Genomic DNA, 18968 nt, shown 5'->3' with positions numbered 1-18968 from the left:
ATCTGTATGGTAGAGTATCTTATTACAATTTAACACAAATGCAGTGGTTGGAGGAGCAGGTAGGTCTCCACTCTCCATGCATGCTCTTATAATGCAAAATGTAGATCCTGTGGTCGGGTAGGACCACTACAGGAGGACAAGAGGTATTGCATGAAGCTCGAAGCGTAATATCTCTCCTGGCCAAGCAGGTTGTTCAAGATATATGAATATCACTGTAGCTGGCCAATGTAAAAGAATGAAGGAAAGTAACTCTCCCACTACACTGAAGAAATTTTTTCAATTGACATTTTAAAATGTAGGCTGAAGCTCATGAACATGTTAGTACAACATTGGTGATGTGTATGCAAGCTCAGGTTAAAACATTAGCCCAACATTGGTGCTCACAAACTGCATACGTAGTAACTTTGCACAGGGAAGCCACTCCATTATTAGACGCTGTCTTGTTTTAATAAGCATTGTATACATGAAAGAATAATATGAGTCTTTTCAAAAATACAAAACATAAATAATTCAACTGTCAATTTAGTTTCCGAATTGTCTGAATATGACTGTGATATCGTAATGAAACATTTATGTCTTTTATGAATTAGTGAAAAGAAAATCTAGGGCCTTGTTCCCAGTGTTCCAATTAATGAAAGCACAACAAACATTTATATTATAGCATTTTTAAATATATCATATTGTATTGACTGTAGGAATATCTTGCTATTTTTCAAAAGACTAATTACAAAGTTTCATTTTGAAGCCAGAAAACGCAACATAAAATCTTACATTTGATTTTTTGTAAACTGATTATTTTGTTTGTGTAGTACACCGCAACCCAATGTCATTATGCCAATTATTGCCAGACTCCAAATAAAATATATTAGTTTACTTTCTCATTTAAAATAATATATTGATTGAGGTGGTGGATATTTTCAAAATTGGGCAAATAAGAAGAAAGAATACTTACCATAGTGTTTTTGCATTGTTATATATTTTTTTATATAAATATCTTTGGTGCATTTTGTAGTGTATTAAAGAGTGCAAAAATATCAAGTATGAAAGAAGTATAAAATGCCCATTGAAGGGCTATGTTTTACTATTGTGAAAATAATCATCTACAAATGATGCTATTGGCAAAGGAATGTTGTGACATTCACAATCTCTATCTTTGAGATGGATGAGGCAAGTGTCTCATCTTCCAGAACCAGGCCTAATGCCACTTTTCCATTGGTCATCTAGTCGTGCGTTCCAGGGACAATGTCAGTGCTGGGCAGAGACCAAGGACAGGTGGCAAGATTTGCACAGCACCCTTCCATCCAAGGGATAGCAGCCATAGTCATTTGGGTCAGGAGAGAGCTGGATATCACAAATCTGCAGACAACATGAAATACAGAGAATTGTATTGTGTGTAGTGGCTTAGCAATTCTTTATTTAGTGGTGTCCACGAGTGCATGTGCAAATGCATGTCTGTTTTTTCTGCACAGTATGCCCACCTCACAACGATAGCACTCCTCATGGAAGGAGCGTCCCAGGCATTCTACAGTGTAGCTATCAATACCATCTGCTCTTGGAATGATTAGTTGGTTGCAGGCACTGCACTGTGGGGCGTATTTCCTGCATGTCAAAGTTTGTGGACAAAGAGAATATTATTTTAAGATCTATAATCAAACTTAACAGGCTACTCCTTTATAAATGCAACACAATTTGCCATTATTCAGCTGTTTTTAGCTTATAATGCATGGAACATGTAGCTAACATGAGGTAACTGTGTGGCAATATTTTCTTTGGTATCAAACCAGATTGTTTAGACTGGACCATTTTACCTATAGTAGTCCTGGAGGCAGTACACCTCTCCCACTTCTCCCTGAGCAAATCTTTGCTCTCCAATTTGTTGACTGCATGTTGCACAGGTAAAGCAAGGTGGATGGTATGTTCGTTCCAGTGCACGGATCACATGATCTTTGATTACTTCACCACAAGCCCAGCAAAGTTCCAAACTGGCCTGAGGGAGAGATATGATATAGGGAGACATACGATTGATTGATATATATCTTTTAAAATCTCTGTTATATTTGAATCTTATGTGGAAATAATTTTATTTATTTAAAATGTATTGCTATAATTCAAAAGTGTGTGCCTAAACGTGTGAGTATATGCAACCATGTTGGTGTTATGAGTGTAACTAAATGTTGCATGCCATGTAAATCAGACTAATCCCAAATTTAAGGAACTTGAAGCTGATACATACCTGGTAGCAGTCCTCACAGAGTGGGATTCCTGCCTTATTATAGTACAATTTACCAGCCAGTGGAACATGGCACTGCCTGCACTGGAAGCAACTGTCATGATACGTTCTGTTTAACGCTTCTACTGCAGGTTCATTAAGAGCCACAGTCTTCCGACAGAAGCCACACACCTCTGGAAAGTACACAAACGTTAAATTTAACAGGCTTTATGTACTGTAAAATGAATTGCTTAGCCCTGTAGTGATAAATATACTTTATTTTACCATTACTCTCTGGACTCATCTCCTGGTGACTGTTGCAGCTCCCCTGGGACTGTTCATCTTGAACACCCCCACTAGATGGTGTTCTTGGCTCTGGCTTGAATGTAGGTAACTGCCGATATAAGTTCATACCAAACAAAATTATAAAATGTAACTGCACTGTGAGCATTAAGAGTTTTGAGGGATCACTGCACAGATTTGTAACAGTATTTCAACTCACTCATTCTCCAATTCAAGAAATGAAGCACTGAAGAGGCAGTGCTATCTGCTAACATCTAGACTATCTGCTAATATCTCTGGATTTAGAAATACTTCTCCAACACATGCTAACACTTAAACAGACACTATCACCATATTCAACGTTATCTATATATATTTGTAACGCACAGAAATCACAAACTACAAAGAATTCAAAATGTTATAGTCATTGAAATGGGGATATATTATGTGCAGGTCTGTAAGTATTTCCTTTCTATTCTCTTACTGGACAGAGATGGAACACAGCTCATTTTATTGAAGGGGCCCCCATCTATTGTGAGCGCTTTTAGTCAAATACATAAATTCCCCTCTGACCAAGAACGGGAAAGGCTACAGGAATCCAAGCCTTCTGCTTTTACTCAGTCAGCTTTATTGGTCTGTGTTTTCATTATTTCTACAGTGAGATCAAGCTGTAATGGAGGCCACAAGAAGTCAAGTTACTCACAGAGAGGTCAACAGTTTGAAAACATCCTGTTTTCTCAAGAAAAGGAGCATTTGGGTTACAATGTGTTTTCGTGTCATCCAATCATATCTAAAAGGCAGCTGTGTTTCCCTCAAGTAATCTGTTCTGCAGATGAGTCCCCATAACCGCTTTGGGAGATGATGCAGCGTTTGTGAAAGTTGTACTACTACAGTGTGTAAGCTACAAAATCTACATAAAAGGCAAGAAGATTGCTGATGTGATTTTATTTTTAGCATCATTGCAGGCAAGACCCATGCATACCTGTTTGTTGTAAGGTGGTGACTGGCTTGTGTACAGAGGGAGTGAGGGAGCCTCTCGAAGAGTAGGGGATAATGGAGGTGCCGATTCTTCAGAGAGTGCCGTTCCCACCAATAAGGGCAGCGAGGGAGATAGGGGAAAGACCTCTGTTGAAGAGAGAAGAGCAACCAAAATCAGATTTTTTATTTATTTGGAAAATGGAATTCGTCATCAAGATGATTTGTTCCATTTTACCGTCAGAGCCTCTGTGCACTTTGTCCCTCTGTTGGTCTGTGTCTGCCAGACTGAGTCTTGGATGGGTGACTGCAGGTTTGGAATCTGAGGGTTTGTCCTGGGGAGCTGGATGAGTAAGACCAACACTGTCTGTGCTGCTGCCGGACTCAGAGGAAGAGCTCTCTTTCTTGCGCCTTTGTGTGTGGACACTGTCGCTTGGCTGGACTCGCACCGCAGTGTGCTGCACATCTCTCTCAGGGGCATTGTGAGTCTGGAGTGCGTGCTGCTGCTGTGTCACAGTAGCACGGCACGGAGATGCTAAAGTGATGAAGACAGAGGATACCATCCGCTTTGGTGGAGCTGCTGATGCCATGCCTCTGTAAACTAACAAATTCACACGCACACGCATGCAAGCACGCACACACATATGCACACACACACATACACACACAGGATATGAGACATAGGAAGAAATCACTCATTGGACACTGAGAACTGTTTACACAGCATTCCTCAATAACATTGTGCAGCAACAAAGCTGACCCAAATAATAGAAGCAGCATCTGACATGATCTTTTGCAGCAACTATTCAATGTAAATTACACATATTCCATGACAGTACGCCAGGCCCCGGTTGATTGCAACATGGCAACATTACATTCAGCTGTTATCATGTAAATCAAGTTTGCCATTGTGTACACGCCCTTTTTGGCCAACTTTCTCAAAGCCTTCAGTTCAATATGTTTTTACTAATACACTCATAAAAAGTTTAAAACCCTCAGATCTCATGGCCTATAATGACTCCCTTTAGAGGGACATGGCTTAAATCTAAATGATCTGAGGGTTTTTTCTCTTCTTATCTTCTGAGGATCATATTGTCTGTCCCATGCTATTACATACCTGAGAGAAACGTGTAGGTATGATGGTCAACTCTCTCGTCTTCGTTTCACCCCCTCTGTATCTCGACACGTCTGGTTTGTTTCTCTATTTTCCCTCCTGATCCGCCACTGAGAGGGTTTAGTCGGGTAGAAAGGGCAGCTATCTACAAAAGCCACTCCTTTTCCTTCTGTACCTCCCTCCCCAAACTCCACTCTTCCATCGACCCCTCCTCCCTCTGTGGCTATATGACAATCCCTCTCTCTCTTTCTCCCAACCGTAAAAGGTGAACAGTTAATCTCTGGCAAAGTGTAGTAAAAAGCATGACACATACAAATGAAAACGTGGGCAGGTACGCACATGCACACACAGTACACATTCGTTGTGTGTGTGTGTGTGTGTGGGTGTGCGTGTGTGTGTGTGTGTGTGTGTGCGCGCGTGTGTGTGTGTGTGTGTGTGTGTGTGTGTGTGTGTGTGTGTGTGTGTGTGTGTGTGTGTGTGTGTGTGTGTGTGTGTGTGTGTGTGTGTGTGTGTGTGTGTGTGTGTGTGTGTGTGTTAATTGTGTGTATCTTCGTGCATGTGGAACACACACAGACACACACACACGCACACACACAGTTTTCAAATACAATACCAGACAAAGTGCTCACTCATAAATGGACAAAAGTACACAAAGTCCCTCCCTCTTTCCACCCCTTTATCTTTTATCTCTTGAAATTCAACAGGATGTGACTGTACCTGCCTTTTCCACCCAATCTCAATCTGTACTCTTTGTCTCTCTCTCTCTCTCTCTCTCTCTCTCTCTCTCTCTCTCTCTCTCTCTCTCTCTCTCTCTCTCTCTCTCTCTCTCTCTCTCTCTCTTTTGAGAGCCTTGCAGCTCTCCCTTATTGTTCTATCAGCTTTATTTTCTCTACCTCCCTCAAAGAGTCTGCCTCCTTTTTTCTTCTCCGGCTTTCCTTCTTCCCTTCCCCCACTGCATTATATCACTTACTCTTAGCCTTGACTTACTATCAGTGTCTATAAGGCTTTGCTGTCACTTAGTTCTTATCGACATGCAGCTAGAACATTTAAAACACTGGCTGATACTAGAGCCTGTGAATACAGAGAGACTTCTTAACATCTTGGCATAATTACCAGCTCTCTCAACTGCTGTACTAAAAGCAGCTGTAAATGAGCAACTTCATTACAGCACAATGAATCATGACATTGTGCAAGAGGAGATGGTGGTAGTGTCTGGAGCTCTGGGAGAGAAAAAAAAAGGCACAAGGGAGAAGGGCAACAGTGTGTGATGTCTGTGAGTTATGAACCAGCTGCTTTGTTGTGTTTGCTCTCCTCGACAGACCGACAGGCAGTATCAGCTCTACTGATCAGCACATATTATGCCTTTTCTCCTGCAGCCTGAACTGGAGGAATGCCCTCCCCTCACATGAGCCAATATACTTTGGAGGGGAGAGGGAGCTCGAACGAGCACAGAAAGAATGGTATATAAAAACACACAGATGGGGCAAAAAGATAAGGCTGAACGTATGTCAACGTGAAGGAAAAGTGAGGCAGGAATGTGTATAGGGATGGACTGAAAGAGGGGTTAACAGGAGAAAGGGATGCAGAATAAGGGGAACCGATTGTGCGGGGAGGTTGGTCAAGAGGGTCTCTGTTGTTCCAGGGTCTAGGAATGGAATGCAGCAGTGATGTCAGAGCTGCAGGAGGGAGCATGCCTAGTGATGACACAATTCCCCTGAATTCTGTGCCCCTCCCCCACCACTAAAATGTTCATTAAAACACTTAAAAGTAACATGGCCGAGTTAGCGGTGTAACTTTTCAGATTGTCAAAGTGAAAATTGGAACATAACAGGGCTTTAACTGAGATATAACTGCATGAGTTGTGGACAACAAGTCTACGAAAGCTTTTATTACAAGGTCAAAGTGAAAAAAACTGAAGGGGAAAAAAACTAAAATAATTGTCTCTCTAAAAGAGAAAGGAAAGGAAAGGAAGATCACGGTCAGACAAACGTTCTAATTCCAAAAGCACCACTTGGTCAGACTGAATGAGACCAATTTCTGAAACTGTAATGGAAATAAAAATTACGTTTTCCTTTCTGTAACCATTGCTTTAATGTTTCCAGAGTGAGGAAAACTGTACTTCATGTGAGAAACTTTGCTGCAAATTATGCTGACAACACTATTTTTTTTAGATGCTTGTGCGTGCGGGAGAGTGGGGGTAAAGTACAGTTTTTGCTGACAACACACCCTCTGCTTGTGCTCATTGGAACTGTTGCCCTGTAGAACCTTTCATCAACTTCCTGCTCAGTCATTTTTCACACCACTATAATGAATCATTATGATGTCATTATGTTGTAGCAGTACATCAATGCTCACTAAGGGTCCATTTTTACACTTTGAGATTTAAATTGACATGGATTTTACTGTGTGCAAAGAACCTCCACTATATATTTTCCATTTCATGTCATACAATGGAAAGCTAATGTTACGTAGCATTACATTAAATTGACTCATTTCAAATCACACTAATATGGAACATAAACTGAGCTGTGTAAAATGACAGTTTATTTCAGTTCAAAACAACTTTAAGAACTAGATAACAATAGGATTTGTGCCAAAAATATAAACAAGGATAATGTGTTACTGTTGCTGAGGTCATTTGTTAATTACTGTAGAGGTAGCCATTAGTATTGAGGTAGAAAGAAACAAACAGATATATCCTATGATGACAATGTGCTATCTAATGTCTCTGTGTCAGCTGACTTTGTGGGCCTTGATATCTGTCTGGAGCTCAATTCCAAGTCCTTTTTGCCATGGCTTTTGTCTTCGTCCACCTAAATATGGACAGAGATAATTAAACACTTTTCTCAACATTGTTAATAAACTATATGTGAATATTCTATTTATTAACAAGTTACAACAGATGTGTCTTCATATTAAACAGAAATGACACAAATTTACTAATAGTAGATTAATCCAGGAGTTTTCAAAGAGGGGTTAAGAGACCCCCCCCCCCGCCAACCTTTAAGGGGTCCTTTAGAGGGGCTGCAGGGGGTCCCCAACCAAATAAGTAATTTAATATCATTATAATTCAATTCACTTGAAATTATAACGAAACAAAAAAAGTGTGACTCTTATGATGTTTCATGAACCATCATGAATCTATTATGATGACATTGTGAACCATCATGAATCTGAATTATGACATTCAGACAGTTTAATTGCATTTTAAGCCAAAACATATTTTTATATCAGTGTCCCTAGGACAGTATCATTATGGGGGGTCTATGACATAAAAGTTTGAAAAGCTCTGGATTGACCCACTCATTAATTCATTCATTGAGTTCCCATAAGTTCCATTTTATCCATCTATCAGGAGACCACAAGGGGAGGTAAATGCAGTTTTCCCATAGAAAGGAGGTGTCATTCACTGCCGACATTTTCCTATTTCTCCTTTGTACATAGTGTTTTGTATTTGTTGATTATATGTGTTATTGTGTTATTTTTTACACAATCAATGTTGATGAATTGAATACATAGGACCACAATGGAAACAAGTACCCAGGACTTTTTTTGTGTTATCCTTTCAGCCTTAATGTCTGACTGTACCTTGTACTGTTTACATTTCTAACTAATAAAGCATTCAATCAATCGATCAATCCTACAGACCTTTAGCAGAGCTCCCATGAGGCTCTTGGAGGGCAGCAGGCACACTGCTTCTCCCAGGAATGAGATGAGGACATGAAGGACATCTGTCCACTGACCCACTGTGAGCATGAGCACCAACAGGGACCCTAAACGCAGCACCACGGTGTGCAACAGGGCCTCTGCACCGGTCTGCCGATGTTGCTCCTCTGTGTGGACAAAAAGAAGAACTTATAATGATGATGAGGACTGAATACAAGAATTCTCTCTCTCTCTCTCTCTCTCTCTCTCTCTCTCTCTCTCTCTCTCTCTCTCTCTCTCTCTCTCTCTCTCTCTCTCTCTAACAAAGGACCAGTGGTGTAAAGTAACTAAGTACATGTACTCAAGTATACTGTATGTACAATTTTGAGGTATATATTTTGACTTTACTGGAGTATTTCCAATATTCAGTACTTTTACTTAATCTACGCCACTACATCTCAGAGGCAAATATTATACTGAATGAATGAATGAATCTGCTAATTTCAAAAGATTTTTGAAAACTTGTGAAATGGGACATTCTGCATAATGAGGACTTTCTACTTTTGGTACTTTAAGTACATTTTGATACCAATACTTTTGTATACTTTTTACTCAAGTAAAAAAAAAATGTACTTCTCCACCATTGCAAAAGACGTGTCTTCACCATTACCTTGAATAGAGACCACCAGCATAGTGTAGCACAGGGTCAGAGGTGTCCAAAACTTTAGAGCGTCAGTTTGTGACAGAAAGTGTTTGTACACAGCAGCAATGGAGGCCAGGCTTCCTATTGCAAATGCAAGGAAGACCACTTTTTGCAGTGAAGCTAGTATAGTGTGTCCAGAGGTCAGGAGAGTGATGCACTTCCCACAGTAACGCTCTGTGCTATGCAGAGGGTAAAGCCTGGCTATATGGCTCCAGAGACGTTGACAAATGCCCATCAGGAACCAGCTAAGCCCGGCTGCCAGCAGCAAGCTGAAAGAGCTGTGTACAGCCCCCTGCTGGAGGAAGTCAAGAGTGCAGGTCAGGACACAACCCAGGGAAAACTGGCATTGGATCAAGAGCAGCCTGTTGCCTCTGCCACTGCCAGGGTCATCCTGGGTGTAGAGAGAAGGCAAGGAATGTTGTTTGTGAGTTAGAGCAATTTAATATACACGAGACAAACAAATTCCATACTGTATTTAAAACAAGAAGCCATTGATAAACATACAGTATTACATTTGCTGGCAAACTCCTCTCACTAGCGAGAAACTCACCCGCACTGTAGTCATCCAAGCAGACACAACCCTGAGGGAGAACTCCAACACTAAGAGGGAGGAAACCCGTGAGCCCACCATGGAAAGGAGACCAGTTAGGCACCAGAACTGGAGCGATGTCTTCCAGTCCTCTCCCCCCAGGCCACCTGCAGAGGGAGACCTCTGTTTCTGGCCATTCTGGCCATTCTGACTTTAAGAATCAGTTTAGAGAAAATGGAGTGAAAATCATTTTAATCATGAATGTAACTGCAAAGACACAGATTATCTTCAACAACATTCTCTAAGGCAGTGGTTCTCAAACTTTTTCATGTCAAGGACCCCCAAAATTATATGTATTTGGCCTCTCAGACCCCCATCTCAAAATGTTTTGTTCCATGGACCCCCAGAAGCAAAGATTTAAGTTGAACAAAAATATAAATATTCAAAGATTTGCACAAATTATTCACGATTGATGCAGCGCTACGAGCTTGTAGATCTGCTATTTTTGAATAGACAAAGTATAAAATATGGTTAAAGTGGTTGAAATGATTGTGACGCTGTATTAACACATTTTGCTGGGGACCCCCTGGTACCCACCCAAGGACCCCTGGGGGTCCCAGACACCGCTTTGAGAACCAATGCTCTAAGGCTTCCCAAAATAATCTCACCTGCATGTTCGTATGAATAGATGAATTTTTATCAGGTTACAGAGCACTGAGATCCCACATGCACCCACCAGTCCTGGACAAAACAAGACATTTCAGCCAAAACAGAACAGCATTTATCTTCCACCACATCAAATATTTTCTTGTATGAAACTTCTTGACATTGTTGGATAGGTAATGTTTAATGAGTAGACAAATTTGTCTGATAAAACTATTACACACTCACCTTGCAAAAAACAATCAATTGGGTTTCCATCCAAAAGCCCCAAGATCCATAAGAGGGGTAACATGTTTTCCTCCCAATATCTCAACAGACATTAAACATACGTTATGACCTATCTTCCCTTCATACCATTTCAGTTTGAAGCCTAAATCCCAATCTACGCTGAAGTACTTAGCTGTGAGACAGTGGCTCACCACGTTGAGTTGCTGAGTCCAGTGCACATGGTCTTTGTTTCCTGCAACTGATCACAGAGCACTCACTCACTGTTTAAATTCCAAAGGTCAAATGTGATCTCATTTGGGTGTTCAGTCTTATCATTTCATGATCAAAGGGGCTTAAAGTCTTCTCAAAAGGATGATGCCTACAAAGCAAACGGTCACAAGACCAATAGTATTACAGGATTTGCTTTCCATGAATAAACTAACCTTTCTGTTCAACATCAACCTTTAGACAGCATGCAACTGGTCAAATTCCATTTAATTAAAAAGTTCTACTGTAATTTGCATCAGATAAGATTTATGTACAGTATGTGTAGACTCATGTATTAAAACGACTTTATTTATAAAATCTAAAGTAAACAACTGAGAAAGCAGCAATATTGTTGGAGACAGTATGGACATTTGAACACCGATCACTCACATATATTCTGGTTGTGTGAGAAAATTCTGGGACAGTGTTCTCCGGATTTTGGAGGAAGTAATGGGTTATAAGATCGTTTGTGATCCCCGGATCTTATTTCTCGGATTGACACCAGAGGACATAATAGGACATGAGGACATATACCTGTTCAAAAACTTGACACTGGTGGCTAAATAATCTGAGGACTAAAGCAGAATTACTTGAAAAACGTTGGGAAAAACTGTATTTGTATAAGAGTAAATAGTGTATACCACCCCCCCCCCCATTTTCATTTTCCTTTTATTGTATTGTATGTTACTGTATAGTTTCTTTTTTTTGGTCACGTCCATCTTGAATGTATGTTTTGTTCTTGTTGTATCTGTTGTCTGAAAAATAAAGACAAAGTTAAAAAAAAAAAACGACTTTATTTAACAGCAGTTCAAATGCTTAAAACAGCAACTGATAAAATGTCATTAAAAGGTTTATCCACGTCAAATCTTTTTCTTTACATAGATAAGTACTCTTACAAGAAAAAGAGGTCAATAAAGTTAGCGCTATCACAATTTTGGACTCTAACCCTGGAATACATGGCCTGAATACCCAAACTGTTCAGAATATATCTTCAGGTCATTCCTTTAACAAGTTTGTGAGCCAACAGGATCTCAAAGTTCTCAGTACAACTCTGATGCAAGGAGAAAAGTTCAGTTCACCTCACCCAGGTGGCTTGAAAGGCATTACAGTAACATCTGAGAGTTTGACCCTACTGACATATCTGACAATGGCACATCAAGCTGTTCAAGAGTCAGTGCAACATGTATTTATTACTGTGAAATAGGTGTGTTAATCCATCTTTCCCACTTTCTAACATAAGAAAAGTCACCAGTGGCGTGCACAGACATTTTGAGGGGCAGGTGCTCAAGTAAAAAAAAAAGGGCACCTTGCGCGGCGCGCGGAACCGCCAGCTGCCCTAGTAGTGTGAGAAGAAAATTGCAATGCACATTTTGGGGAATTGTTAATATATTAGAAGTTTTTAATCCAGAATTGATCGATGTCACCGTGGGCTACATATTGTAAAAAAAAATTAAAAAAAATAAAACTTTTTTTTTTCTTTTCTTTTTTTTCAAAAGGGCACTTCTGGTCAAGAGGGCAAAGGGCAGGTGCTCTAGCACCACCTAGAGTCTATCTGTGCACATCCCTGAAAGTCACAAAGTACAGGGTTTCTTCAATAGTGGACCACTCAGATTACTTCAAATTTGCCTTCATGATCAAATTTGAATGTTTGTGCGTCTCAGTTCCTGCTCTACTGCTGGTAGTCCTGAAAGGCCCGCTGCCTCATCAGATCCCAGAACAGCATGCTGAGCACTGTGTGTGGGGCCAAGCGAACAAATACTGGGCCCATGCCTTTATATAATCCCATGAGGCCCTCGGTGTGGCACACTTTCAGCAAACAATCCATGAATCCATGGTAGAGGCGACCCTAAAGGGCACACAAAGATACATTTTCATGACATTATACAACACACAGACAACTTCTATGAGCTGCATTCTAATATAACACCCCAAAATTAGGTATGGTATAAAGCAAAGTGTCAAGTGGTAAATAATAAAAAAGGACGTGGTTACAACGGTCAAATACAGTAGAAATGTTTTACTCACTCGACGAAACTCATCAACTGGTTGGTTGTAGAGTCGTGTGCTGATGACATCAAATGGAGTCATGGTGATCGTCACAGCAACTCCACTTATCATAGCGGCTATCAAAGCAATGAGCCAGCTGTTTGGACTGAACCACTGCAAGGATACAGAAAACATGATGAACCAAATGATGGTAGTATGGAGGAGTTTTAGCTCTTAAAGGACAACTTTGTTTTTTTACAACCAAGGTTTATATTTTAGCTTGTAATTAAAGTAAATAAAAGATGAGTGTTATTTTTTTTTCATTTACTGCTTTCTATAGTTTTAGCAATTTTTGCGATATTTTTTACAGTGGGCGGGGGCATTCTGTCCGGTGGCTAAATATGCCTTTTTTACACAATAAAAAAGGTCCTGTGGTCTTTGATGGCCAGATGTGAGTTATTGGGGGCTAGAAGAGCTACTGTAAATAATAATATTATAGAAACTATAGACAACACTATAGAAAGCAGTACATTTTAAAATTTTAACACTCATCTTTTATTTACTTTAATTACAATCTAAAACATAAACCTTGGTTGTAAAAAAAACAAAGTTGTCCTTTAAGCCTGAGATTGAATGACCTGTTCGGTATCCTAAAAGCGTGAATGCTATTCTCCCTGACAAATAATGCAAACCACGCCCCAATCACTATGATTTTTACATCACGACAACAAGGCAGTCACGTGGACACACAGCGAGACCTAGATGCCTGTGCTGTGCAGAGTGGAAAATGTCTTTGCACAATGACGAGCATGGCATCCGAGTTGGCAAGCCATGGTGGACAGAACATTTCATCACCCGTTTCAAAATTGCACATACAGTAATGACGTGGAGGCGGCAGTGTCTCAGGGGGTAGAGCGGCCTCTTGTGAACCTGGAAGGTTCCTGGTTCGTTCCAGGGCACCTCCTGCGTTAAGTGTCAAAGTGTCCTTGAGCAAGACACTGAAACCTTAAGCAGGTTGGTGGCTTCCATTGTTTCCTAAGCCGTCGCTGTGTGAATGTGTACGTGAATGGGTGAATGTAATGATTCACATTGTAAAGCACTTTGTATAAAAGGCACTATATACAGTAAATGTAACCATTTAACAGTTTTACACGTGCGTTAGGCTAGCTAATATTAGCGGCCTAGCTAGCTACATAATGTTAACAGACTGGCTCCAAGTGGGCTCGTCACTTCTACCCAACCAAAAGGAAGGACAGCATAGCCAATGGAAACGGTCAGGCATGGTCTGCATAATTTGTCAGAGTGAATACTGCATCCTAAAAGTGTCAGCTGTTGGTTCCAGTTACAGTACCTGGGCATTTGACACCCATTCCTTGCCAGAGCTGAAGGTGGCCAATTGTGCTGCTGAGCCCACCATGACGCGAGGCACAGCCCCATTCACGCCCCTCCACAAGCCAATCAAACCTTCTTTTTTATAGATAGTTGCAAACGCATTGGACACTCCCTGAAGAGTAAAATAAAATAAAAAAAGAGAGAGAAAAAAATACATCATGAACAATTCAAAATTTCCAAAATGCATACAAACATTATGAATGTGTAACCACCTGGATTCTAACCCAGGTCTCTCATGTGGGAAATTAAACATCTACCACTCAACTCATTGTGCTATAACTTTCTGTCAACATTTGCTGAACAAAGTCTTCTGACTATGTACAGTATGACTTTAAGGCTTATTGTGTAAAACATGTTTTGCTAAATGGTGAACAGGACTGGGTGCATATTTGAGGGTGACTCCCAATCATGTCAGTGACATTTGTCTTGAATTTCTTGTGTTCACAAGCCACAGCTCTGTTTGCATAACAGTAAATTGGTTGTTACGTTGTAAAATGTCTGTTTGCACAATGCACTGGCAAATATTCAAAATACCCTATGAGGGTGAACTCTGACAGAATGAACTGAACTATTAGAGGAAACTAATTCAGAGTGTAAAACATACTAGTCTAGGACAATTTACCTGATGGTTATGCTGGTGGCCAACAGCTATGGTTTCAACAGTTTGTGCCTGCAGATGGGTTTTCACCTATGAATAAAACAAGCCATACAAGGTTCATGTTATTTAACGTTTGAAATACTGCAGAGTAGAAAGTATTAAGCACTGTACCATGACAGAACCTTAAGTTACAATGGAGGAAATGAGACGAAAAACATGGAAATGATTCACGTGTCAGGTATGGTATGCGTTATGTAACAATTATGAGTTACATAAAGATTACAGATAGCTCTGCCAAAGTACACCTGACTTATAACATCAACATTCAGATGAAAAATAAAACCTTACAAAATGATGATACAATGTCTGAGGCAAAGAATTGCACTCCCAACTTTGTCAATCTTTTCCTCTTCTTCTTCTTCTTCTACAGCAGGGGTTTTCAACTGATTGTGAATCAGGGACCACCACCCTGACTAATAAGAATCAACCTGGGGACCACTGTTGTGTTGGGTGGGGATATGGGCTAAGATTAGTTGTTTTTTTTGTAACACTTGTTATGCATCCCACTGTTTCTCAACCAATAGTCCATGGACTACTAGTGGTCCGTGGTATAATTAGGTCTGCAGGTGGTCCATGGAAAAACGTTTTAAAATGGAAATAAATAAAATACCTTTGTTAAATGCATTAAAATATGACCATTAAAAAAAACATTTGAATTAGGCGTGGTGTGGGGGGAAAAGATTGGAATTTAATAATTCATTGCACGATACTACGCGCAACAAATTATATCAAGCCCTTATCGGTCATTATTTAACTGAAATATGCTAGTGGTCCAGAGCTCAAAAAAGGTAGAAAATCACTGATCTATTCTTATCTAACAGTTACCCTAATTCCGTTCTCTTACTTCCAACCTTCCATATTAAACTCATGTTAACTAGATAATACTGATTGTATGAGCGCCAAGCACACACGAGCACACACATAATGATGACTCAACCAGGCAACCTGGTACACTTCCCCTACTTCTTGAGATTCGAACTCCCTTTTTCTGTGGAATTGCTTCATCTCCAACTTAAATGAAGCAAATTACAACATTGACGTGTCATCATAGGTCACCAGGTCATTTAGTTTCTCAACTAGTGGAAAAGAAATTGATAAAAATAAAAGACAGTCTTCACTTTCCCTAACTAAATGCATGATCAGGGACCACATGCAATTCCTTCACTGACCACCAGTGGTCCATGGACCACCAGTTGAAAACCCCTGTTCTACAGCATCTCAGAATGACAATTATATACAAATGTCCCCAAGGCAAACAAGCGAACCTTCGGGGACAGAGCCTTCAGTGTGGCAGCCCCCACCCTGTGGAACTCTCTCCCAATAGGGATTCGCCATGCTCCAACACTGGACTCTTTTAAAGCTGCCTTGAAAAGACACCTATTCTCTCAGGCTTATGGCATATAGTTGTTATTGTTTTGTTTGTTTGTTTGTCTGTTAGTTGTTCATTGTTTTTGATTTAAAGCGTCCTTGGGTTTATGAAAGGCGCTATATAAATTCAAGCTATTATTATTATTAAAGACCCAACTTGTAAACAGTGAAATTGTAGTATAACGTGCACACTTTGAAATAACAATTAATGTTTCTTGCCGTCTGTCACTACTGTACAACAATGTCTATTTTTGGCATCACCGGGAGGCTTAAAGATGCACGCTGGGTATTTTTAGTGACCTACATAATACAAACATTTCATCACGTATAGTGTTTCCATGATGCAGCAGAAGGCGGTGGTCTTATTGATGAGGTGAAAACAAACAACACTGCTGGTGGCTGTGTATAAGACAGGGCACCTTGGAACATGACAGAGATGCACACCAACATCGTATAGTGAAATTCGACTCTGTTATGACAATGTCAACACAGTAGCAGCTGTTAAAAAAAATGTATACATAGAATGCTATGTTCCACTCGCGTCATTGATTCTTTTTTAGGAGGTGTTTACCATGTGCTTGTTTAAGTCAAATGTTACCATTTAGTTTTGTCATTTTAAATATTAGCTAGAATTATTATACAGACAAAAATATTAGAATTTAATTGAATTCCAATTATATTGCAGCCAGGTCCAGTTTCTGTATTTGTAAACAAAACAAATACTGTAGTCTGTGCTCATTCATTTACAGTATGTGCTATAGTTTGATGCGGAGCTATGCTGTATGGTTCGCACAGTAGCAGTGTTCTGTTGAAACCTTCTGCATAATGTATGAGGTGGTTAGAAGATGATTACTTATTATTCTTTCTTACCCCTACTGTATTACACAGCAGTGCTATAAGTAGCAGTGGTCTTTTTGCTGTTTAGCTAACTCTTTGACTTTGTTATATGTCAGGTGCGTACGTAGGTGTATGTGCATGCTATATAGTCCTACATTCAATTTGAGTGAATTAAACATGATTCTCAAGGATCCTGAATCTGGCCTTATTGTGCAAATATCTCTTGATTGTATTCACAGTCCAAGTCATAAACAAAAACTAATTGGGACTCAGGAGTCAAGGAAGATATACAGTATCATAGTAATCTCAAGACTCACTTTGAGCACAGGGTTACTCGTTATTTGTGATACAGACACAACAATCTCAAAGATACAACACTAACAGAAACCCTCACTGTTGCTTACCAGATAAGCAGGTGAGGCAACGAAGGCTCCCAGTGCACCAGCTCCTGCACCTGACAGAAGACTCCCTCCGTGGACTGCGGTGAGGCCTGAAGCTTCACAGTACGAATAGGAGCCGAGCCTCACACCGTTCATAAGGCCCTGGTACATCAACCCGACGGAGAGCCCCTTCTGCAAGCCGCGGAGGCCATCTGTGCGTCCCACCACCCAGAGGGCCTGAAGCACCCCTTGATAATGTCTCTGATAGGAGCCCCGTGCACACAGCTCTCCCTGGAGCTGCAGCCTGGTCTTCACAACCTCCAAAGGATTGGTGAAAACACACGCCCCACAGCATGCGAGTGCACCCAAGGCAAAGTCAATATGAGGCAAAGCGACTGGTGGTGGAGGTGAGGGTGTCAGAACCCCAAGAGCAGCCACCGTGGATGCCATTTCACACAGGGGCTGAGCACTAAATGGAGAGTCTTTAGATGAATATTTCTGGAGCTCCGTGCTAGTCATGTTCTTCACATGTGTGTGCCCTGAGAGTTATTGATGTTGATGGTTTTTTTCACTCAGTCTAGAGGGGATGGGTAGAAAAAAAGAGTAAACAAAAATTGCTTCAATCAACTAATATCACAATGCAATATTCATATTTGATATGTGCATTTCACAACAACACAATGACAATGACATCACATATCACTGTCTTGACTCACTCTTCTTTATTTTTGTCTTGTGTTTAGAAATGGAGCAAGTTTCCAAAAGTCTATAACCCTGACCATTGTGACCAACAAAGGTTTCGTGTTTAGATAATATCTGTGATACAGGCAGAGGCTATATATGGAGATTCAAAGTTTACTTCAGCCAGCTGTAGTTCAGAATGAGTGCTGCCAGACCAGTTTAGAAATTCTTTCCAACTTTCCATTCAATGAGAAAAACAAGTCATTCATCAACCCCCATCTAACATTGACACAAAGACAAACTCATCTTTTTTTATACAAACACGTTCTTAAAAAACATAGCCTAGAGCACACAAAAAAGCACAATGTTATTGTAAGCAACTACAACAGTCACGGGCAGCCCAGACAACACGTTGTTTCAAGTTCACAAACAAAGTACATTACATTTAACAATGCAACACATGCACACTGGGTCTTTAAACATTACCTCTCTTGTAATGAGCATAATATCAAAGTGACTACAAATGAATGAGGGGAAACTCACAGTGGCTTTTATTACATTTTCTTCTTCCATTCTTTCCTCTCCTCGTTGAAGGCAACATTGTAAACATTCTGTCCTCAGCACATTCATTGTCAGACTCTCCGCCCACAGCCTTACTCCAGAGCCAATGCACACGCAGGGCCGTCGCCACCTCATCACATCCCTGGCTCTGTACGAATCAAACAGCTTGATCTTCCTGCCCCCTGCCAGAGGTCCTATTGAAACTCTCTGGGTTAAAGGTGATTGTTGCTCTGAGAGAGGGGGTGGATCAGTGTCTCAGCAAAAGAGTGCAATAACAATCATATGCACCCTGATATTCCTGTGGGCACTGGGCAGTGGTGGAAAAATAATTCACTATTTTTTTTACTTAAGTAAAAGTATCAATACTGCAATGCAGAAACACCCTGTAAAAGTCCGGAATTCAAGATTTACTTGAGTAAAAGTACAAAAGTATTGGTATCAAAATGTACTTAAAGTACCAAAAGTAGAAAGTAGTCATTAGGCAGAATGTCCTGTTTCACAAGTCATCATA

The 18968-nt window shown here is 40.4% G+C and overlaps 3 protein-coding genes across 4 annotated transcripts; all 3 read right to left on the bottom strand.

Moving 5' to 3' along the window:
• Positions 1 to 421: 421 nt before the first annotated feature.
• Positions 422 to 4769, bottom strand: fblim1 (filamin binding LIM protein 1). Its single transcript, XM_080424802.1, has 8 exons — positions 4584 to 4769; positions 3705 to 4067; positions 3474 to 3616; positions 2495 to 2603; positions 2234 to 2403; positions 1809 to 1987; positions 1479 to 1599; positions 422 to 1356 (listed from the first exon to the last, which is right to left on the bottom strand). Exons 2-8 carry the CDS (start codon positions 4054 to 4056, stop codon positions 1246 to 1248), a joined length of 1185 nt encoding a protein of 394 aa, XP_080280928.1. The 5' UTR covers positions 4057 to 4067; positions 4584 to 4769; the 3' UTR covers positions 422 to 1245.
• Positions 4770 to 5757: 988 nt separating this feature from the next.
• Positions 5758 to 10131, bottom strand: LOC308081801 (transmembrane protein 82-like; the record flags this gene model as incomplete). Its single annotated transcript, XM_080423425.1, has 6 exons — positions 5758 to 5800; positions 7323 to 7393; positions 8229 to 8413; positions 8896 to 9319; positions 9485 to 9664; positions 10126 to 10131. 6 exons carry the CDS (start codon positions 10129 to 10131, stop codon positions 5758 to 5760), a joined length of 909 nt encoding a protein of 302 aa, XP_080279551.1.
• Positions 10132 to 11433: 1302 nt separating this feature from the next.
• On the bottom strand, positions 11434 to 18502 carry slc25a34 (solute carrier family 25 member 34). 2 transcript variants are annotated; one of them, XM_080424806.1, is made up of 6 exons: positions 18436 to 18502; positions 17240 to 17786; positions 14595 to 14660; positions 13932 to 14084; positions 12620 to 12754; positions 11434 to 12440 (listed from the first exon to the last, which is right to left on the bottom strand). In XM_080424806.1, the coding sequence occupies exons 2-6, from the start codon at positions 17732 to 17734 to the stop codon at positions 12264 to 12266; spliced, it is 1026 nt and encodes a 341-aa protein (XP_080280932.1). In that variant the 5' UTR covers positions 17735 to 17786; positions 18436 to 18502; the 3' UTR covers positions 11434 to 12263. The 2 variants fall into 2 exon arrangements, with proteins under 2 accessions (XP_080280932.1, XP_080280931.1); XM_080424805.1 differs by having other exon boundaries at positions 17240 to 17792; positions 18440 to 18477.
• Positions 18503 to 18968: the final 466 nt, after the last annotated feature.

Source organism: Gymnoscopelus braueri (assembly GCF_963280865.1).
Source record: "Gymnoscopelus braueri genome assembly, chromosome: 3".
NCBI classification, from domain to species: domain Eukaryota; kingdom Metazoa; phylum Chordata; class Actinopteri; order Myctophiformes; family Myctophidae; genus Gymnoscopelus; species Gymnoscopelus braueri.
This window is presented reverse-complemented; position numbering and strand designations above follow the sequence as displayed.